Genomic DNA, 23,745 nt, shown 5'->3' on the forward strand with positions numbered 1-23,745 from the left:
TGGCACACAGATCCAACATGGCCAAATGTGAATACAGGTGAGGTTCAGGGTTGATTGCCCTTGGCATATGGGAGTTGTAGTTCACCCTTATCCAGAGAGTACGGAACCCAGCCAACAATGGACCAAACTTGGCACCACAGCTCCAACATTGAATGTTCGCCGTATATATGCTCTGCTCCGCCCTGAGTCCCCTTTGGGGTGAGAAGGGCAGAATATAAATGTTTTAAATAAATGAATAAATAAATAACATGGCCAGCTATGCATACAGGCCGGGTTTGAGGGTGAATGACCTTGGATCTGGAAGTTCTAGTTCACCCTTATCCAGAAAGCACAGAACCCAGCTGACATCAGATCTGGACCAAACTAATCCTCCACTGTCCCACTTTTTCAGTTGCTGATAAGTGTCCCATTTCTCTGTTCTCCTCCTTTGCCCTCAGCTTAATTCAATTGCTGTAAAACTCAGCAAAAGGGAGACGAGGAGGAGGAAGGAGGAGGAGTCAGCAGTGGCACCTTGACCACCAACTGCCACCTTCAGGCATGTAGCCGGGGGGGGGGGGCTTGGGGGGCTTCAGCCTCCCTGAAATTCTCATGGTGGTCCACGAGAACGCCTTACTGGTACATTATTTAAACTGTTATGTTTATTTATATCATGATCTGATCACCATGCTCAATATATCCCATATGCATGGGGGTATTGGGGTAACTATACAAAAGATTTGCTAGGCTAGACCCTCTTTCATTCAGACTCAGCCCCCCCGAATCAAACTCAGCTCCCCCTGAAACAAAATCCTGGCTACGGGCCTGGCCACCTTGACCACCAGCTGGATCTTACTCAACAACATTGATTCTCATCTCCACCCACTGGATATTGGGGTACGTACCCTCCCTCCATTTGCCACCCTCATGCTTACTGTGCGAGTTCTGGAGCTGCGTCACGGTGGCCATGAAGGGTGGCTGTGCCATGGGGCTGGGTGACTGTTGCATGAGCGACTGCTGGTGAGGACTGTGCAGCTGCTGGGAGAACTGGACCGGTTGGAGGGCAGCCAAGCTACTAGCCACGCTGTTGATGACTGGCACGGTTTGCGCTTGTGAACTGTTTAAGCCTGGCAATGAGAAAAAGATGGGAAGAGATGTGTTGGGAGCTTCTAAGCATAGGTCATCTCATCAGTTTGATCCACTAACTGAACTCTAGCCTTTCTTAGATGCCATCTCAGATCAATTCTCCAATGGCAAGCCAAAAGGAAGCACCAAATCAACCCCTCTATTTAAAAAGCATCTGGGGATGCATCTACACTGTAGAATTAATACAGTTTGACACTACTTGACACCGCCATGGCTCCATACTATGGAATCCTAGGAGTTGTCATTTTACAATAACTATAGGTGATGCCTCGCCAAACTAAAATTCCCCAGATCCCATTGCCTTGAGCCATGCCAGTTGAAGCGTTCTCAAACTGCATTAATTCTACAGTGTATATGCACCACAGGAATGTGTAAAGTCAAATGCACGCTGGTCCCTCCATCGGGTTATCAGTCACATCAAGTATATTGTCCTCAACTCCATCAAAACAATCGAGCCATATATTTGTATCAAATGAGTTTGTATTACACGTGGAGTGATTTACATTGTGTTTTGTTTTCTTGACACATGTTGCTTGTTATTGTTTTGTGGGATTGTGCCATTCTGGAGTTTTACACAAATAAACAGAAGATGTATAAATACCAGGTAAGTTGTCATTCCTTAGCTTGGTGCAGAAACAATGTTCACCCAAATTCTGGTTCAAAAGTGATAGAGTGAGACCAAACCCTTAAGTCTTCACTTTCCTCCCCTTGCATGAAAACCAAACCTTGGATTCACAGAATCCTAGAGTTGGAAGAGACCTCGTGGGCCATCCAGTCCAACCCCATGCCAGGAAGCAGAAGAATTGCATTCAAAGCACCTCCTGAAGCATTCAATCTTCAAGGAAAATAAGGCACACTCACTCTGTGTGATAGCCATGACTCCCGACAACGGGGCCATGATGAGGTTCTGAGACTGCGATGGATTGTGATGCGGGAAACTGTGGATATTGGTGAGGGTGCTGACCGGAGGGAGCCCGCCTCCGGAAACGGTGATCTGCCAAGACAAAAAGGAAGAACGGACCATTCAAAATGGCACACCATTTGATATTCATCAATATCTTGGATGGTAGAATGAGCATATATCGATCTCTGTAAGGCTTTTGAGAATGCCCCCCCCCCCCCATGATGACGTCCAACTCTATCATAGAATCATAGAATCAAAGAGTTGGAAGAGACCTCATGGGCCATCCAGTCCAAGAAGAAGGAATATTGCTTTCAAATCACCCCTGACATGGCCATCCAGCCTCTGTTTAAAAGCTTCCAAAGAAGGAGCCTCCGCCACACTCCGGGGCAGAGAGTTCCACTGCTGAACGGCTCTCACAGTCAGGAAGTGAGGAATCATGTTCAGATGGAATCTCCTCTCTTGTAGTTTGAAGCCATTGTTCCGCGTCCTAGTCTCCAAGGAAGCAGAAAACAAGCTTGCTCCCTCCTCCCTGTGACTTCCTCTCACATATTTATACATGGCTATCATATCTCCTCTCAGCCTTCTCTTCTTCAGGCTAAACATGCCCAGCTCCTTAAGCCGCTCCTCATAGGGCTTGTTCTCCAGACCCTTGATCATTTTAGTCGCCCTCCTCTGGACACATTCCAGCTTGTCAATATCTCTCTTCAATTGTGGTGCCCAGAATTGGACACAATATTCCAGGTGTGGTCTAACCAAAGCAGAATAGAGGGGTAGCATTACTTCCCTAGATCTAGACACTATGCTCCTATTGATGCAGGCCAAAATCCCATTGGCTTTTTTTTGCTGCCACATCACATTGTTGGCTCATGTCACGAGGACTCCAAGATCTTTTTCATACGTACTGCTCTCGAGCCAGGCATTGTCCCCAATTCCGTATTTTTGCATTTTGTTTTTCCTGACTAAGTGGAATATCTTGCATTTGTCTTTGTTGAACTTCATTTTGTTAGTTTTGGCCCATCTCTCTAATATGTCAAGATCGTTTTGAATCCTGCTCCTGTCCTCTGGAGTATTGGCTATCCCTCCCAATTTGGTGTCATCTGCAAACTTGATGATCCTGCCTTCTAGCCCTTCATCTAAGTCATTAATAAAGATGTTGAACAGGACCGGGCCCAGGACAGAACCCTGCGGCACTCCACTTGTCACTTCTTTCCAAGATGAAGAGGAAGCGTTGGTGAGCACCCTCTGGTTGCAGATCCACCTCACCGTAGTTTTGCCTAGCCCACATTGGACTAATTTGTTTGCCAGAATGTCATGGGGGACCTTGTCGAAGGCCTTACTGAAATCCAGGTACGCTACATCCATGGCATTCCCCGCATCTATCCAGCTTGTAACTCTATCGAAAAAAGAGATCAGATGAGTCTGGCATGACTTGTTTTTGATAAATCCACGTTGACTATTAGCAATGACCGCATTTGTTTCTAAGTGTTTGTAGACAACTTCCTTAACAATCTTTTCCAGAATCTTGCCTGCTATCGACGTGAGGCTGACCAGACGGTAATTGTTTGGGTCATCCTTTTTTCCCTTCTTGAAGATTGGGACCACATTGGCTCTCCTCCAATCTGCTGGAACTTCTCCCATTCTCCAAGAATTCTCAAAGATGATTGCCAATAGTTTGAAATGACTTTCGCTAGTTCCTTCAATACTTTTGGGTGTAGTTGATCTGGCCCTGGGGACTTGAACTCATTTAGAGCGGCCTGGTATTCCTGGATGACTTGTTTCCCAATTTGGGGTTGGATGTCCTCTAATCCCTCATCCACTCCATCTTGCTGAGGTTGAAGATGACTTTCTTTTTGTGAGAAGACTGAGGCAAAGAGGCCCTATCACCTCCTTGTTTTTCCTTTTTCTACTGACATAAGAAAAGAAGCCCTTTTTATTGTTTTTAATGTCCCTGGCAAGCCTGAGCTCGTTTTGTGCTTTACCCTGTGGACCTTTTCCCTACAGGAGTTGGCTATTTGTTTGAATTCTTCTTTGGTGATTTCTCCCTTTTTCCACTTCTTGTGCATGTCTCTTTTGTGTCTTAGCACAGTTAGAAGTGCTTTGGACATCCATTCAGGCTTCTTTGCACTTGTCCTATTTTTTCTCTTTGTTGGCACGGTTTGCAATTCTGCCTTGAGTATTTCACTCTTGAGAAATTCCCATCCATCCGTAACTCCCTTGTCCTTTAGTATCTGTGTCCATGTAATGCTGCTCAGTGTTTCCTTCATTTTTTGGAAATCAGCTCTCCTAAAGTCCAAAATGCAAGTTTGACTTGCCTTAATTTCGGCCTTCCTTTGTATCCTTAGGGGCAAGTGACCATGTGCTCCTGCAATTTGAGGAAATTGTAGGAGCACATGGTCACTTGCCCCTAAGGATCCAACCACTTCAACTGCATTGATCAAGTCCTCCGCATTTGTTAGGATGAGATCAAGTGTACCCAATCCCCTTGTTGCCTCTTCTACCTTCTGGACCATGAAGTTGTCTGCAAGGCAAGCGAGGAATTTGTTGGGCCTTGTACTCTTGGCCAAATTTGTTTTCCAGCAAATATCGGGATAGTTGAAATCGCCTACATGTCTTCTCTGTGCCTGTTTGGTTAACTGTTGGCATAAGACTTCGTGAAGTTCTTCCTCCTGGCTTGGAGGTCTTGTAGTAGATGCCTACAATGACATTTTTTTGAGTCCCAGTTCCCTTGATTCTTATCCAGATGATTTCAAGCTGGTTTCCCAGATTGCTGTCTTGCATCTCTTCTGCAGCGTAACAGTTTCTGTGAAAGAGAGAAAGAGAATGTAGCCCTCGATGTCTACATTCCAGCGATAGGAGTCATCCCACCAGGTTTCAGTGATGCCTATGATATCATATTTGTGGTGTTGTGCTAAAAGTTGGAGTTCGTCTTGTTTATTTCGCATGCTCTGTACATTAGTGTAAAGACACGTGAGCCCCTGAGATCTTCCCCTGAGCTGTTTAATTGGGATTATTGTGCTTTTGGTACTTGGTCCTCGTTGTGTTTGTGCAGCCCTCCGCTTCTGCTGATTCCCTGACATTGTGGGTAAAGTAGTGTTCGCAAGGCTGTTGTCCCCCTCCCCCAGTGGACCTAGTTTAAAGTGCGCCTAATGAGGTTTGCGAGTCTGTGAGCAAAAAGGTGTTTTCCTACTTGTGTGAGATGCACCCCATCCCTTGCCAGTAGGCTATCCCCCTGGAAAAGCAGCCATGGTCGAGGAAGCCAAAGCGTTCCTCCTGACACCATTTTCTAAGCCAGTTATTGACCTGTACTGTTTTTCTGGTCCTTGTAGGACCGTGTCTTACATCTGGGAGGAGGGATGAAAAGACCACCTGTACATTACATTGTTTTAGCTTTTCTCCGAGAGCTTGAACTTGCTGCTAAGGAGGCTGTTTACATCCTAAACTGGTGCTTGGTGGCAGTTACAGTCTGTATGAGGGTGAACAAATTGAAACTGAATCCAGACAAGACAGAGCTACTCCTGGTAAGGCCAAACATGGTATAGAGTTACAGCCTATGCTGGATGGGGTTACAGTCCCCTTGAAGGCATAGGTTTGCAGCTTGGGAATTCTCCTGGACTCATTGCTGGAATCCCTGATTTCGGCGGTGGCCAGTGGGGCTTTCGCAGAATTAAAACTTGTGCACCAAGTTGGGAAATCAGACTTGCTCACAGTGGTCCACGCTCTGGTTACATCCTGAATAGACTACTGCAATGCACTCTGTGAGGGGTTGCCTTTGAAGACTGTTAGGAAGCTTCAAGCGGGTAGCAGCCAGATTTCTCACCGGAGTGGCGTACAGGGAGCATACAACTCCCCTGTTATGTCAGCTCCACTGTCTGCCAGTCTGCTACCAAGCACAATTCAAAGTATTGGCTTTAGCCTATAAAGCTCTAAATGGATCCGGCCCAGCTTACCTGTCCAAACGTATTTCCCTCAGTGACCACCTCAGAGATTAAGATTGTATGTGGAGCCCCAACTCTCAGTCCCACCTCCTTTGCAGACACAAAAGATGGGCAGGGCCTTCTCAGCAGTGGCCCCTTGGTTATGGAACTCCTTCCCCAATGAAATCTGGTCAGCCCCCTCCCTCCTGACCTTCAGAAAAATGTAAAAACATGGCCCTGGGACCAAGCCTTTGGCCAACAGTGCAATGCAGTAAATGAAGTGGAATTATGTGCAATAACGTCCGGAACGGCTTTTGACTATGTCCTCAGATTGCATGACTTCAATAATGTGTTTTAATGTTTATCTATGGACCACTGGTGGCGCTGCAGGTTAAACCACTGAGCTGCTGAACTTACTGATCAAAAGGCTGGCTGTTTGAATCTGGGGAGTGGGGTGAGCTCCCACTGTTAGGCCCAGCTTCTGCCAACCTAGCAGTTCAAAAACACGCAAATGTGAGCAGATCAATAGGTACCGCTTCTGCAGGAAGGTAATGGCGCTAATTTAAGGTGGAATCTGGTATCAAACAGGGATGTGTTACTGCCCCAACCTTATTTTCCATCTTCAACGCTATGATACTTCACCTTGTTCATGGGAAGCTTCCCACCGGAGTGGAAATAATCTATTGGACAGATGGCAAGCTATTTAACCTCAGCAGACTGAAAGCCAAAACCAAGGTTACAACAACATGTTATAGAACTCCAATATACTGATGACAATGCCATCTGTGCACACTCAGAAGAAGACCTACAAGCCACTCTAAACACCTTCACAGAAGCATACGAGAAGCTCAGCCTGTCATTGTACATCGAGAAAACTAAAGTGCTCTTCCAGCAGTCACCAGCCAATCTCTCTCCAATGCCAGAAATACAGCTTCATGGTGTAACATTAGAAATGGTCAACAAAATGTTGACCATTTCTGCTCCCTTGGCAGTCACCTCTCCACAAAAGTCAACATTGACACTGAAATACAACACTGCCTGAGCTCTGCGAGTGCAGCATTTTTCCGAATGAAGCAGAGAGAGTTTGAGGATCAGGACATCCATAGGTTTACCAAGGTGCTTGTTTATAAAACTATTGTCCTCCCAACCCTGCTATAAACCTGCGTGGACTGTCTACAGACGTCACATACAACTCCTAGAATGATTCCGTCAGCGTTGCCTCCAGAAAATCCTGCAAATCTCTTGGGGAGACAAGCGGACAAATGTCAGCATGCTAGAAGAAGCAAAGACCACCAGCACTGAAGCGATGCTCCTCCGCCATCAACTCTATTGGACCGGCAACCTTGTCCGAATGCCCGACCACCGTCTCCCAAAGCAGTTGCTCTACTCTGAACTCAAGAAAAAGAAAACAGAATCCTGGAGGACAGGAAAAGAGATTTAAAGATGGGCTCAAAGCAGAACATGCAGATCAAGAATAGGGCTCCACAGTCACCTAAGGACCCACCAACAGTACACCGATCTTGGAAGATTATCCTACTCGGACAATGAGGGATTGCCTAAGTAAGTAAAGTAAGTAAGTAAATAATGGCACTCCATACAGTCATGCTGGCCACATGACCTAGGAGGTGTCTACAGACAACACCAGCTCTTCAGCTTAGAAATTGAGATCAGCACAATTTCTCAGAGTTGCACACAACTAGACTTAATGTCAGGGGAAACCTTTACCTTTAACTTTATGTTTATATTGCTTTTTAATTTTCTGTTTTAATGTATATGTTTATTTTCTGTTGTCTGTTTATATGGCATTTAATTGCTGGTGATTGAAAGGCTGCTCAGAATCCCATTTGGGGTGAGAATGGCAGGATATAAATACAGCAAATAAATAAATGAATAAATAAAATGTGGGTTGGACGATGCTACAGTGGATTAGGAACTGGTTGATTGGCTGAACCCAGTAGGTCTTCTCCATCCAAAAGGGAAGTGGACAATGGGGCGAATAGCCTTGTCCTGGCCCCAGGGCGTTTCAACATCTTTATCAATGACTTGGAGGATGCAATAGAAGGCAGGCTGATCCAATCTGCAGATGACAACAAATTGAGAGGGAGAGAAAAATACCCCAGAGGACAGGATCCAAAATGACCTTAACTGATCAGAAAGCTGATTGGCCAAAATGAGTTTCAAATAGGGAGAAATGTACAACACTGCATGAAAATGAAATGTTGAAATATAGAACGGGCAATAACTGCGGCCACGGTAGCACAGCGGGTTAAACTGCTTGTTGCAGGAAAACTTGCTAACCGGAAGGTTGTCAGTTCAAAGCTGTGGGTCAGAGAGAGCTCCTGCTGTTAGCCCTAGCTCCTGCCAACCTAGTAGTTTGAAAACATACAACGTGAGTAGATCAATAGGTACCGTCTCAGCGGTAAGATAAAAGGCACCCATGCAGCCATGCCAGCAACAGGCTCCTCGGCATGGAAAATGGAACAAGAGCACCTTCCCATGGCCAGAGTTGAGCATGAGATGCTGGAGATGGAAAAGGGAAACCTTTGCTTTTGTGTATTGTATGTCATTGTTATTTACTGTATAAAAGGCCTATGTGTGTGTGTGTGTGTGTGTGTATGTGTATATGTGTGTGTGTGTGTGTATGTAATCTGCTCTGAGTCCCCTTGGGGAGATAAAGCAGAATATAAACAAAGTGTATCATTTATTTATTTATTTATATCCTGCCCTTCTCTATATTATTATATTGGTACTGGGGTGATGACCCAGTAATTAATACTATTATTGACAGCACAAAGGGATCTAGGAGTCGTAGTAGCAGGGAAAATTGCAGGGAAAGAGAGCATATGCCTGTTAGAGTGCAAATCATTTTCAAATATTGACACTTTCAGCTGCCCCTCCATTGCACCCTTTCACCCCTTCGTACTGGGCTTCCAGTCCATAGTAGAAGTCTTTGTTTGGATTCTTTCTCAGCAGCAGAACCGGGATAGAGAATATTCCAGAAATTCATCCGGTGGGGTTATTTTTCTTAGACTGGCTTGACTGATTACTGTCACACTGAGTGGTTTTTATAGCCTCCTGCTTTGGTCTGGGAAGGAATGTGTCGTTCTTTTCGGAGACAGCAAGACCTTTCCAACCAGAAAGTCATTTTCTGACCACCTGAGCTATAGTTACCAACATTTCTTGGAAATGACTACATCACGGATCTCCCCCTAAATCCAAATCCATTTTTGTTTTACAGAGGAAAACATCTTTAGGGATCCTAAAAATACATTGATATAAACTCTTGGGATTTCACCTTGATACATCTGAATGGTTTGTTTGTGTGCCTTCAAGTTGTTTCCGACTTACGGCAAACCAGCCATGGGATTTTCTAAGGCTGAGAATGTTTACCAATGGATTTCATGGTGGAGTAGCTTTCAAGCCCCAAATTATGGCAGGGTGCATCTACACTGCAAAAATAACGCAGTTTGATATGTATTTATCGTGTCAGAAGTGAGTTGAGGGTACAGTTGACATATATTTTAAAACACAAACCAAGTTTTAAAATTTGGCATGGTGCTAAATGTCTTTTGACCAGAAACTGGCCACTCAGAGTGCCTCTGGTGTTGAAGGTGAAGGTACTCCATTGTGCATGTGGCAGGGCTCAGGTTGCATTGTAGTAAGTGATCTGCGGTTTGCTCTTCTCCGCACTCACATGTTGTGAACTCCACTTTGTAGCCCCATTTCTTAATATTGGCTTTGCATCTCATGGTGCCACAGCACAATGTGTTCAGGGCCTTCTAAATAATCCACTCTTCTGTGTGCCCAGGAGGGAGTTTCTCATCCAGTCTCAGTCACTTATTGAGGTGCTGGGTTTTAGCCTGCCACTTTTGGTCTTTCGTTTGCTGAGGTGTTCCTGCGAATATCTCTGTAAATCTTAGGAAGCTGTTTCTTGATTTCAGGCATTGGTATGCTGGCTGATATCTGAAGAAAGGATGGGCCAGAGATGTCATTATCTTGGTCCTTTCATTGCTGGCTGCTACTTCCCAATGGATGTCAGGTGGTGCAATACTGGCTAAGCAGTATAATTTCTCTAGCAGTGTTGAGCATAGACATCCTGTGATAATGCAGCATGTCTCATTAAGAGCCACATCCACTGTTTTAACATGGTGAGATGTATTCTACACTGGGCATGTGTATTCAGCAGCTAAGTAGCAAAGCGAAAGGGCAAGATGTCTTCACTGTGTCTGGTTGTGATCCCCAGGTTGTGCCAGTCAGCTTACGTACGATATTGTTTCTAGCAACCACTTTTTGCTTGATAATCATCATGCAGTGCTTCCTGTAAGTCAGAGCATGGTCCAGAGTGACTCCCAGGTATTTGGGTGTGCTGCAATGTTCCAGTGGGATTCCTTCCCAGATCATTCTCAGAGCTTGAGATGCTTGGATGTTCTTAAGGTGAAAAGTACATGTCTGTGTTTTAGATGGATTAGGAATCAGCTAGTTTTCCCTGTAATAGGCAGTAAGACCACCTAAAGCTTTGAAGAGCTTCTGTTCAACTATTTCAAAGCTCCCTGCTTGGGCGGTGATGGCACAATTGTCAGCGTAGATGAAACTCTCTGTCCCTTCTGACAGTGGCTGGCCATTTGTGTAAATGTTAGGCATTGATGGAGCAAGCACGCTTTCCTGAGGCAGGCTGTTCTTCCGTTTCTGCCATCTGCTTCTCTGGCCCTGGAACTCAACAAAAAAAGCTCCTGTTTTGTAGCAGATTTCCTATGAAGCGGGTGAAGTGGAAGTCCTTTGTGATGCTATATGTTTTTCTCAGGAGAAGACGATGATTTACAGTGTCATAAGCTGCTGACAAGTCTAGGAAGACAGCTCCTGTAATAGGCTGCCTTTCAAAACCATCTTCTATGTTCTGAATCATATTCAACACTTGTGATATATAGCTTTGGATTCCTGGGAATTATCATTTGACAAGGTCTTTAGCCTTCTCAGTTCCTCAACTCTGTAGCTTTGAGTGGTGGATGTTCAAGTGGTGTTAAACTGCACTAACTCCACAATGTAGAGTGAGTATGAAAGTCCCCAAGGTGACAATGGTGGAGGAGCCACTGTAAAGATTTCTCAAAGCAAAAAAAAAAATGCAAAAAATGAGAGGAATGTCACTGGCAGAAAAAAGCAAATAGTTACCCACCTGTCCTTCCAATTTAGGAGGCATTTGATCAATACCTAGAGAATGGCTCCTTGTCATATTTATTGGTGGCTTTGAATAGCGACTGATGGGGAAAGGTAAGGTCAGGCGGAAGGCTTTTTCGAAAATACGTTTGGGGGGCTTTCCTTCCCGTTCCAACAAACACTTCATTGTTGAAGACAAAGTGCTTTAGAGAATATTTTCCTTGCGATTCCTTGTTTGCTTGGCCTGGCAGGCCAGTCTTATCTTATCAGCGGCTAAGGCCGGGTGTACTCACCATTTTGCCGTCCGGGGCAAGCAAGCTGTGGCTGTGGCTGGGGTCCAAACCAACTGGTGAGACTTGCTGGAGGATGGCTTGGCTGGAGGTCACCATGGCGCTGGCGCTGCCGTGGTGGCTAATGGTTGAGGAAGAGGTGACTTCATTGGCCCCAGGTTGGCTGTAGCGGACGCCTGCCGGGAAGGAGAGCAGGGGGAAATTAAAACAGATTTAGGCCCAAGAGATGTGTGCTCAAATCTCTCCAGGGGGCTCCAGTCATCATCTGGCAGCCTGGCCTACCTTTCAGGGCTGTTGTGGTGACAGACAGGAAAAGAGGTGTATCTACAGATTAAGTTCCAGGATTGTTTGAAGAGATTGTACAAATCCAATCAGCTCTGAAGGTCAAATAGGATCTCAGGCTGCATCTACACTGCAGAATGAATGTAGTCTAACCCCATTTGAGTTGCATCTACATTGTAGACCTAATGCAGTTTGACCCAATTTGAGGTGCATCTACGTTGTAGAATTAATGCTGTTTTACCCCAATTGGGGGTGCATCTATGCTTGAGAACTAATGCACTTTGACACCACTTGGGGTGCATCTGTACTGTAGAATTAATGTGGTTTGATCCCACTTGGGGTGCACCTACATTGTAGAATTAGTGCTGTTTGAAACCACTTTAACCTGTTATACTATTTTTAATTTTCTATGTGTATGGCTTTCACCTGCACATTTTTTGTTCATCTGGTTGTGAGCAGCACTGGGCGAAACATCAGATGGAAATCAAATCAAATAGATAAAATGCCCCCACCCACCCTCATACTTCCCCTTTTAGCTGATCTTTTTCAATTCCTCTTGCGAAAAACAGATAATTTCCTTATCTGTCAACTCAGGAAAGGAATCACACAGTTCCTTCAAAGAGACAACTTACAGTTCAGAGGACAGGACCGAACAAATTAGAGAGCAGGGCCAAAATAAACAACATGGATTTCAATGGGGAGAAAAGCATGGTACTATATTGAGCAGCGTTTCTCAACCTTCCCAATGCAGCGATCCTTTAATGCAGTTCCTCATGTTATGGTGACCCCCCAACCATAACATTATTTTTGTTGTTACTTCATAACTTTCATTTTGCTACTGTTATAAATCGTTGAGAAGCACTGATATAGAATAAATGAAATGCAGATATAGGATGGATGACACTTGGCTTGAAAACAGTCCATGGGAGAGAGATCGAGGAGTCTTAGTAGACCATTAGTTGAACATGAGCCTACAGTGTGATGTGGCAGTTCAGAAGGCCAATATGATTCTAGAAAAAGAGATCTAGATGATAGGAAGTCTAGGAGTCTATGGTTGTAGCCATTGTTTGGGCCCATTTCTGCCATATGTATAGGCCCATGGATGCCTTGGTTTTCCCATCCCTGACTATAAGAATGTATTGTCGAAGGCTTTCATGGCTGGAATCACTAGGTTCTTGTGGGGTTTTTTCAGGCTATAGGGCCATGTTCTAGAGGTATTTCTCCTGACTTTTCGCCTGCATCTATGGCAAGCATCCTCAGAGGTAGTGAGGTCTGTTGGAATTAGGACAATGGGTTTATATATCTGTGGAATGACCGGGGTGGGGCAAAGAGCTCTTCTCTGCTGGAGCTAGGTGTGAATGTTTCAACTGACCACCTTCATTAGCATTTGAAGGCCTGCCTGAGCCTGGGAAAATCTTTTGTTGAGAGTTGTTAAGCTGTGCCTGGTTGTTTCCTCTCTGCTGTTTTGCTGTTGTAATTTTAGAGTTTTTTAATACTGGTAGCCAGATTTTGTTCATTTTCATCGTCTCTTCCTTTCTGTTGAAATTGTCCACATGCTTGTGGATTTCAATGGCTTCTCTGTGTAGTCTGACATGGTGGTTGTGAGAGTGGTCCAGCATTTCTGTGTTCTCAAATAATATGCTGTGTCCAGGCTGGTTCATCAGGTGCTCTGCTATGGCTGACTTCTCTGGTTGAAGGAGTCTGCAGTGCCTTTCATGTTCCTTGATTCGTGTTTAGGCAACACTGCGTTTGGTGGTCCCTATGTAGACTTGTCCACAGCTGCATGGTATACGGTAGACTCCTGCAGAGGTGAGAGGATCCCTCTTGTCCTTTGCTGAACGGAGCATGAGTCTCTGCAGGAGTCTACCGTCAGGAGAAATGTCTCTAGAACATGGCCCTATAGCCCGAAAAAACCCACAAGAACCTAGTATAAGAATGCTCTCCGTGGGATGGACCTTTGCCAGCATAAGCGGACGTCCCTGTCACGAACCGAGTAAACATTGCTCAACAAGGTCCACATTCTTGGAGTGCGTTCCTAGCCTCACGCAAAGGGTGCCCCGACGTGGGACAGATCCAAAAACCCAAAGCCGTGTTTGAACAATGGGCAGGGAGATACCGGGAACAAAGGGAGGGTCAGCGATGGCTTTCCTTGGTCAGAAAGAAAAATAGAAGTGACTCTTTCATCCTTCCCCTCCCAGCACAACTCAAGCTTCCAAAGGAGTGTGTCTGTGTGTATGGCTCAGGAATGTTATCACAGTGAGAAGAACAAACATAACCAGAGCTTTGCGGCACAATCCATACATGTAATATGACATATTAAGTTTACTTTAATATGTGATATGACCTCTTTAATTTGGTAAGGACAGCCATACCACTTTTCCAAGCTGCTTTTAAAATGTCCCAGTTTCTCTCTTCTACTCTTACATTCCCACTTTGTCCTCAGCATATTTCACTTGCTGCAAACGGAGTTCAAAAAGCATTCAATGAGGTCAATGGGGGAAAAGGAGAGGAGAGACTGCAAGGAGAGGCAGGTAATAAATTTTGCTATTTTAATGTTTTAGTGTGATTTAGAATATGATGTTTTAATGACTGTCTGTAATACTGATGTTGGAAACCGGCCTGAGTCCCTCAAACGGAGGTGAGAAGACCAGTGTAAAAAACTGCTAAATAAATAAATAAATAAATAAATAAAATAATACAGCAAATAGGAATTGATCCGCAACTGAACATACTGGAGAGGTTTGGGGAGAATTCACCTTGATTTATAGGAGTTGTAGGTCCTGGGATATATAGTTCACCTGCAATCTAAGAGCACTCTGAACTCCACCAATGACGGACTGGGAACTAACTTGGCACACAGAGGAATTTATAGGAGTTGTAGTTCACCTACATCTTAAGCACACAATGAACACAAACAATGATGGATCTGGACCAAACTTGGCGTGCTTACCCAATATGCCCAAATTTGAATACTGGTGGGTTTTGAGGGGAATTGGCCTGGACATTTTGGAGTTGTAAGTACTGGCATATATAATTCACCTGCAATCGAAGAGCACTTTGAATTCCACCAACAATGAACCTGGAACTAATTTGGCACACAGAACACCCATGACCAACAAAAATACTGGAGGTCTTCAGAGGGATTTATAGGACTTGTAGTTCACCTACATCCAGAGCACATCATGAACCCAAACAATGATGGATCTGGACCAAACTTGGCATGCATACCCGATATGCCCAAATTTGAATGCTGGTGGATTTTGAGGGGAATGGGTTTGGACATTTTGGAGTTGTAGGTACTGGGATTTATAGTTCACCTGCAATTAATGAACACTCTGAACACCAAAGAGAGAATTGGCACACAGCGCCCCCATGACAAGCAAAATATATTGGAGGGGTTTGGGGAAAATTCACCTTGATTTGGGAGAGTTGTAGTTGTAGTTCACCTACATCCAGAGAGTACTGTGAACTCAAACACCGATGGATCTGGACCAAACTTGGCACACATACCTGATATGTTGAAAGTGGATTACTGGAGGGGTTTGAGGGGAACTGAGCTTCCTTTCTGGGTACTCAGAACACCATGATTACTGGCTCGCCATAGTAGGAGTTGTAGTTTGCCCTGCAGTCAGAGAGCACACTCAACCGCACCAATGATGAATCTAGAGCAAACTTGCCCAACCACTAATGGAGTTTTTCGCAGTTAATTTGGCATGATGTGAGTTGTAGTTCACCCACAACCTTATGCATTTTGCACGATAAAAAACCTGACCTTTTCAAATAACCCAGACAACGCCAGGGATCAAAGATACTATGTATGTGTGTATATATATGTATGCGTATATACACACACAGAAATATATACATATATATACATGCGAGTGTTTGTGAGAGAGTGTAGTCTGTATGTGTATGTGTATTACAGATTGTACAAACTGTGTGTGTATACACAGTTTGTACAGTCTGTAATTTTCCAATGCATCACTTATACCAACAATATGTTGTTGTTGTTTATTCATTCATTAATTCACTTCTGACTCTTCGTCACGAGCTCCCTGTCGGCTGTGGCCACACCCAGTTCCTTCAAAGTCAAGCCACATACCAACAACATATACAATGAAAATATTATTGTCATCCTATCAACTCCTATCTCAATGTTTTACTTAATCTTCCAAACCCGCACACATTTAAACATTTTCTTTTTCCTTTATGAATTATGATGGACTCCAGCTCCCATCATCCCGCCATCACCAGTAATTGTCACTTGGGCCCATCAGTGTTGAAGTCATATCCATAGTTTCCATGCATGCAAAATGCTATTAACTCTGCCATCTGAGCTGAAATTTCTGACCCTAAGTCTGTGGCTCCATTTTATAGGATTCCTTCTGGCCAAATGGATTCATTATTTGTTAAGGACTGGAACAGAAGGGGAGAGCAAACACACTTTCCCAATCTCGCCCTCTGATCTTTTGCTTCTTTCATCTGATACTGTGTTTTATAGCAAGAGAAAGGGCTTATTTTGTTTTTTTTTTAAAAAAATGCAACAGGAATGTCTCATCTGTTGTGAACACTTTAAACCTGAATGAAAACCCCCTTTGAGTGGGAGGACATTGGCTTGATGAGAAATAAACATATCGACATACACAGACTATATACCGTATATACTTGAGTATAAGCCGACCCGAATAAGCTGAGGTACCCAATTTTACCACAAAAAACTGGGAAAATGCATTGACTCAAGTATAAGCCGAGGGTGGGAAATGCAGAAGCTACCGGTAAATTTCAAAATAAAAATATATACCAATAAAATTACATTATTTGAGGCATTATTAGGATAAATGTTTTCGAATATTTACATAAAACTGTAATTTAAGATAAGACTGCCCAACCATTATTTTAACCTTCTTCAATGTAAATGTGCTTACATATCCTTCCAATAATAATAAAGAGAGCAAAACAATAAACATAATAAACGTTGAGTAATATAATGTAAATGTAATAATAATAATAATAATAAATAGAATAAAAATAATAAATGTAATCAGAACAGTAATATATAGAGTAAATAGAGTAATAAATGTAATAAAACAATAATAGAGTAAAATAATGTAAATGTAATAATAGAGTAAGATAACACATATACACACAAATACAGGCCCTCAATTGGTTCAACTCATTTCTCCGGATCCGAAGTCAACGCATGGAGTACATGGATCAAGTCTCCGATAGATCCCCCCTCCTATGTGGGGTCCCCCAAGGTGCAATTCTCTCTCCTCTTCTCTTCAACATCTACGTTAGATCCCTTGCTAGTTTGGCTCGGAGTTTTGGCCTGGACTGCTACCAATATGCAGACGATACCCAACTCCTTCTGCGCCTGGAGCCTGGAGCAAATTCAATTCCAGACAATTTCACCCGATGTCTGGAAGCTCTGTCAAACTGGCTACGTGCTAGCAGACTGAAGGTGAACCCGGCGAAGACTGAGATTCTCTGGCATGGCCGCCCGGCAGGTCTGACTCCTCCATTACCCACCTTCGATGGTGCCGCCCTATCTCCATCGACCACTGTTAAGAGCTTAGGTGTCATCCTGGATTCGCAGCTGACAATGGAAGCTCAGGTCGCTGCTGCCAGCAAACAGGCCTTTTTCCATCTACAACAAGTGAGGCAACTGGCACCCTACCTATCTGACGAGGCTCTGGCAACTGTCATCCATGCCACGGTCACGTCTAGGCTGGACTATTGCGACGCCCTGTATGTGGGCCTTCTGATGTCTACGACCCGAAAGCTTCGTATTGTTCAGAATGCGGCAGCCAGGTTACTCACAAGAATGCCCATGAAATGCCATATAACACTAGTGCTGCAACATTTACATTGGCTTCCAACTGAGTACCGTGGCCTGTATAAGATGCTAGTTCTGGCCTTTAAAACTCTTTACGGCCAGGGTCCATCGTACCTTAGGGACCGCCTCTCCTTCTCCCATCATCAGAGGTCACAATGACCAGCCCAACGTGACTTACTCCATATACCGGGTCCTAGAGAAGTGCACTTGGAAAGGACCAGGCGCAGATGGGCTTCCTCTATTTCTGCCCCTGCCTTGTGGAATTCCTTGCCGCCCTACGTGAGAGCCATGCGTGACTGAGGGCCTTCTACTCTCGCACTTAAGACCTGGCTTTTTACTACAGCATTCGATCTCTGTTGATTTTTAATTTTTGTATGTATGTATTTTATCTTTTATAATTTAGCTGTAAATCGCCTAGAGCGTTCTCAGATGGAGGGCGATTAATACGTTATTAAATGATGATGATGATGATACATACATATATACATTTATACACACACACACATTTGTGAGTTTCCCTTCTGTGGATTTGATTAGTAAGGTTTACCTAGGAATCGCTAGATCTTTTGGCATGACTCTGCGGACAACTTTACCCTCAGTGTATCTGAAGAAATGGTTGAATAATAGTAGTAGTAATTATTATTATTATTATTATTATTATTATTATTATTATTATTTTATTTGTTATCCACCTCTCCTCAAGGTTTGAGGTGGGGAAACCCAAGTAAAATTAATTAACTAGTGTTTTGTAGTGGTTCAGTGAAAATGGTTGAGTCTTAACAATCTATCTATGAATACACATAATAAAAGTGAAAATATGTGTGTATGTGGCTGGGGTGTCAACTTACACAGAAAAGGTCCTGCCTCCACAAACAGCTATAGCTCCTACCACTCAGGAGATGCTAATGGCCCTCCCTCCCATGACATTGCAGGTTATAGTGAATGTTATGAACATGTCCAATAGCCCTACCAATGTCCTCCACCAACACCATCCTGCCCACCAACCAAGTGAAGACTTGGTTCCTAGATTTTACGTGTTTTCTCCACACAGGCACCCCACTGTTTCTTACTCTCTCCATTGGTGTGGGATTTGCATGATCCCATCCACTGCCTCTCCCTTAACGCTTTCCTACTTTTTTCAACTCTGCCTGCACTATTATTATTATTATTATTATTATTATTATTATTATTCGCTTTATTTATACTCCACCTTTCTCACCCCATTGGGGGACTCAAGGCGACTTATAGCGCCACACAACAAACAGCAGAACTAATCAGCAACTAAGCATACTGGAGAAGTTTGGGGGATTGCCTCCACATGAGGGAAGCTGTAGTTCACTCTACATCTACATTGTCAGTGTGACTCCACAGTGACAATGGACCTAGACTACATTTGGCACACAGAACCCCCATGACTGGAGAGGTTTGAGGATAATTCACCTGGATTTATAACTATTGTAAGTACTGGGATTTATAGTTCACCTGAAATCAAAGAGCACTCTGAACCCCACCAAAGATGGCCCTGAACCTCACTTGGCACACAGAACCCCATAACCAACAAAAATATAGGAGGGCTTTGGGAAAATTTACCTTGATTTATAGGAATTTTCGTTCACTCACATCCAGAGAGCACCAAACAACAATGGATCTGGATCAATTTAGCACACATACCCAATATGCCAAAATTTGAATACTGGTGGATTTGGGGGAATTGGTCTTGACATTTGTTAGTTATAAGTGCTAGGATTTATAGTTCAACTGCAATCAAAGAGCACTCTGCAACCCACCAATGATGGACCTGGTCCTAACTTGGCACCCAGAACCCCCATGATTAACTCAACCTACTGGAGGGGTTTGAGGGGACTGACTCACCATAGTGGGAGTTGTAGTTTACTCTGCAACCAGAGAGCACAATGAACCCCACCTATGATGTATCTAGAGCAAACTTGCCCAACATGATAAACTTTAATGACTGATGGAGTTTCAGGGGGTTAACCTGGTATGATGTGAGTTGTAGTTCACCCACAACCTTATGCATTTTGTAAAATAATTAAAAAATGACTTCTTCTAATATGTTGTCGAAGTCTTTCATGGCTGGAATCACTGTATGGTTATGTTCCAGAAGCATTCTCTCCTGACATTTTGCCCACATCTATTATTTATTATTTATTTAAAGCATTTATATTCTGCCCTTCTCACCCCGAAGGGGTCTTAGGGCAGAGCACAAAATATATACAGCAAACATTCAATGCATAAAACAAACTATAAATATACACAAACATTAAAATCAGTTATATCTGCTTTAAATGGCAGGCATCCTCAGAGTGTGTGTTGGAAACTAGGCCAGTGAGGTTTATTTCTCCAGGCAGGAAGCAGCCAGGCTTTGAAGCTGCATGGCCATTAAATGCTAATCAAGGTGGCCAATGGCAACATTCACACCTGCCTCAATCAGACAAGAGTTCTTTCTCCCACCCTGGACATTATTACACAGATATATAAACCTCACTTGCCTAGTTTCCAACAGACCTCACAACCTCTGAGGATGCCTGCCATAGATGTGGGCAAAATATCAGGAGAGAATACTTCTGGAACATGGGCAAACAGACCGGAAAACTCACAGCAACCGAGCAACGTCAGGTACCCAAGCTTAGTGAGAGGTGGAGAACAAATATCATCATCATCATCATCATCATCATCATCACTACTACAACTAGTAGTGATGATGATGATGATGATGATATTTGTTCTCCACCTCTCACTAAGGCTTATGGTGAAGAAACCCAAGTAAAATAAATCAGCTAGTCTTAAAGGTTCTTTAATAACCCTCTGTGGTAGTCGTTAATTGTTATTGTTATTAATTGTGTAATGGATTAGACTGCTAACTGTTTTTGTATTATGCATTGAATTTCTGCTGTCTTTTATTGCTGTGAACCGCTGTGAGTCGCCTTCGGGCTGAGAACAGCAGTATAGAAGCAAAGTAAGTAAGTAAGTAAATAAATAAATAAAGTGGCCAACCAATATGCCTCAAACCCCCAAAAAACATAGGAACCAGCCAGAAATATCTGCCTTTTTCAGACTCCCGTCTTTGGAAGGGAATGGCACAAGTCGAGAACAGGTTGCCATCCACACATGCCCAAGAAAGTGTTAAAATCTCCCTTGGGTCGCATCAGGAATGCTTTATGTCCATTATAAACCAGTTTATGGTGACCATCCTTCCCCTGCCCATTCGGATGGGGCCATAACGCTCTAATTATCCCCAATAAAACCAGAAAGGGTTCCCAAACAACATGTCGGGAGGCTGAGACAACACAATAATGAGCGAGGAAGCATTAAGAAAAAAAAAGGCAAGGTCGGGTTGGCATCTCATGCTGGCATTTGGTGTCATGGTGTAGGAAAGGCAGCCGCAAAATGTGAGACCTTTCCTAAGCCTTCAAACTCCAACTTTCCAAAAGAATACACAATTCTCCGAGTTGGGAGAATAAAGGGAATAAAGATTATGATAAGGGAGTACAAGGTGTCTCGGGTTTGGTTTACTTTGGTGAGTACCAAAACTTGGGCTGCAGAAAGGGAGATGCCCAGGGTCAAAGTTTCCTGTTTGGAAATATCAACCTTTTGCCTTTCCTTAATACTCTGGAGTCCTAGCACCCTCTGTACTGCAGAATATCCTAGGACTAAGAAAGGTGTGGCTGCAATATGGATTTTGGACTCTGTACCTTGTACATCTTGAGAGTCATCTCCATCAAAAGCTTGGGAAACTACTTCTTGAGTGGGAGACAACCATGGAAACAGAGAGCTGGGACCCTAAGGGCCATCCAGTCCAACCCCATTCTGCCAGGCAGGAAAACACAATCTAAGCATTCCCAACAGATGACCATTCAACCTCTGCTTAAAAACCTCCATAAAAGGAGACTCAAAGTTGGCATATTGCACTCTGGAACAGTTCAGGAAGTTCTTCCTAATTTTTAGGTGGAACCTCATTTCCTGCAATTTGGATCTACTACTCCCTTGTGTCCAGAGGGGCACAAAACAAGCTTGCCCTCTCCTCAGTGATGAAGGCAAAAGTACAGGTTTCCCCTTGACATTGTCTAGTCAAGTCCGACTCTGGGGAGGTTGGTGCTCATCTTCCTTTTCTCAGCTGAAAAGCTGCCGTTATCTACAGACACTTCCAAGGTCATGCAGCACTGTTACCTTCCCGCCAGAGTGGTACCTATTGATCTACTCACATTTGCATGTTTTCAAACTGCTAGGTTGGCTGAAGCTGGGGTTAACAGCAGGAGCTCACCCCATCCGTAGATTCAAACCGCTGACCTGTTGATCAGCAAGTTCTGAAGCTTAGCTTTTTACTCAGAAGTGGAGTGGGCAGATCACAAGACAACCTGGCAAAATGGCACTACCTAAAAGAATCCTCCATCTTGTGCAGCTGTGGAGAAGAACAAACAACTCCGCATCTGTATGCTTGTCCGCAATGTCTTATGAAAAGATATTTAGCCACTTGTGCTCCTTCTATTTTTATCAGCTTTATACTAATTCATGTAATGCTTTTGATATGAAATAAATGAATAAATCTTCTTCTTGAATTGTTTGGCCCTATACGGTCTGACCCGGCTTACTTGTCCGAACATTTCTCCCTCTACATCCCGCCTCGCAGTTTAAGGTAATCTGGGGAGGCCCTGCTCTCGCTCCCACCAGCGTCGTAAATACGTCTGGCGGGGATGAGACACAGGGCCTTCTTGGCTGTGGCCTCCCACCGAGGTAAGATCGGCTTTGTCCCTCCTGTCGTTTAGAAAGAAACTGAAGTCGTGGCTCTGGGATCAGGCTTTTGGACAACAGGCATAGATAGCACTTTCAAAATGGAATTGACTGGAATGGTGATAAGGCTGTTAATACTGTTTTTACTGTTTTAATGAATGTTTTACTTATTGTATTATTATATTGCTCTGTTATATGTAGTGGCATCGAATGGCTGCCAAATGTAAGCCCTCCTGAGTCCCCCTTTGGAGGTTGAGAAGGAACGGGATAGAAATACTGGAAATAAATAAATAAATAACTGGACACAAAGTTATTCCTGTTAGGGAAAACTACCCTAAAATATATAGCAGAGCATCCAAAAACAAACAGGATACAAAAGTTGAGCATCAGCTGACAACTAGCAAAACATGAAGTGTCGCGTGATGTGGCTGTAAAGAATTCAGAGCTTAGGAGGCAGAGATGCAGAGTCAAATCTTTAAAAATCACAAAAGGTTTAGTTACAATAAGAAGAACTAACTACATTTCTTAATGGTACAGAACTAGGTCTGAGCTACTCTAACTCCCATCTCTTCTAAGGTTTCAAGAGAGGGAAAAACTCAGTCACTACATCTCTCCTGACGCACAGAGAGAGAGATCTCAAAGCACACAGCATATACTCTCTATACCAAAGAGTAAGAAGGCAGAAGGCAGATTCAAAAAGCTTGCAGTAGAAAAGTATGCATTTTAAACAACCAATCAGAAGAGTAGAGATAAACCAAAATAGATACATTCCAATTGTCATTCAGGAGACATGGGGGAAGGGAAACTATTCTAAGCTAACTAAACTGTTTCTCATTGAGGACTTGAGACTTGGGCAGTGTGGGGTTAAATCCCAAAAATTCCAAGTGAGGTCAAGCCAAATTGGGGCTATAACTTCCCTTGACCTAGACACCACATTCCTATCGATGCAGCCTAGAATCGCATGAGCTTTTGGAAGTTGATTCTGGAATCGATGCTTTAAAAACAGTTTGGATGTTCAAGTTGCTATGTGGGAGCAATGCAGGACATAAAATACAAAGAAAACCATGCTACAGGCTTGCATCTAAAATCAGCGGTGGGTGGAAGCAAAAGGGGAGCGGCAAAGGCACTGTCTGAGGCCTGCAATACAGCCCTTGAAAGAATTTAGGGCTCCAGACAATCCCACAAACCGTGGTGCAAGGACAGTTCAAATCCCAGCAGGTAGAGCCATCAATGGGGTCAGCGCAAACAGCTGTTCCGGATGGGAGATCCTCTTGGATCTCTCCCCACTCCACCTCCCACTCGCATTTCACAGGTGGGCATATATAAAAGCTGGAAGGTTAACCCACCAATGAAGAGTTTAAAATTTCCAGACTTATATGATGGCGTATGTGCAATTTTGGTGCATGACACAAAATCCCAGCCAAACGTGCAAAGGAATTTAAGAAAAGGGAGAATGATCCAACCTAAGAGGGAGAGAAATGCATGTTGGCAATGTAA

At 43.7% G+C, this 23,745-nt stretch overlaps 1 protein-coding gene across 2 annotated transcripts in view; it reads right to left on the reverse strand.

Annotated features, from left to right (window-relative positions):
- The window catches only part of HNF1B (HNF1 homeobox B), a 67,059-nt gene that overhangs the window by 5,859 nt on the left and 37,455 nt on the right, over positions 1-23,745 (reverse strand). For both annotated transcript variants that reach the window (XM_060757099.2, XM_060757098.2), the window contains exons 5-7: positions 11,385-11,557; positions 1,984-2,116; positions 912-1,103 (exon numbers count right to left, since the gene is read on the reverse strand). In XM_060757099.2, coding sequence (XP_060613082.2) covers positions 912-1,103; positions 1,984-2,116; positions 11,385-11,557 — 498 coding nt within the window. The remainder of the gene's footprint in view (positions 1-911; positions 1,104-1,983; positions 2,117-11,384; positions 11,558-23,745) is intronic.

Source organism: Anolis sagrei, chromosome 11, assembly GCF_037176765.1.
Source record: "Anolis sagrei isolate rAnoSag1 chromosome 11, rAnoSag1.mat, whole genome shotgun sequence".
Taxonomy (NCBI): Eukaryota; Metazoa; Chordata; class Lepidosauria; order Squamata; family Dactyloidae; genus Anolis; species Anolis sagrei.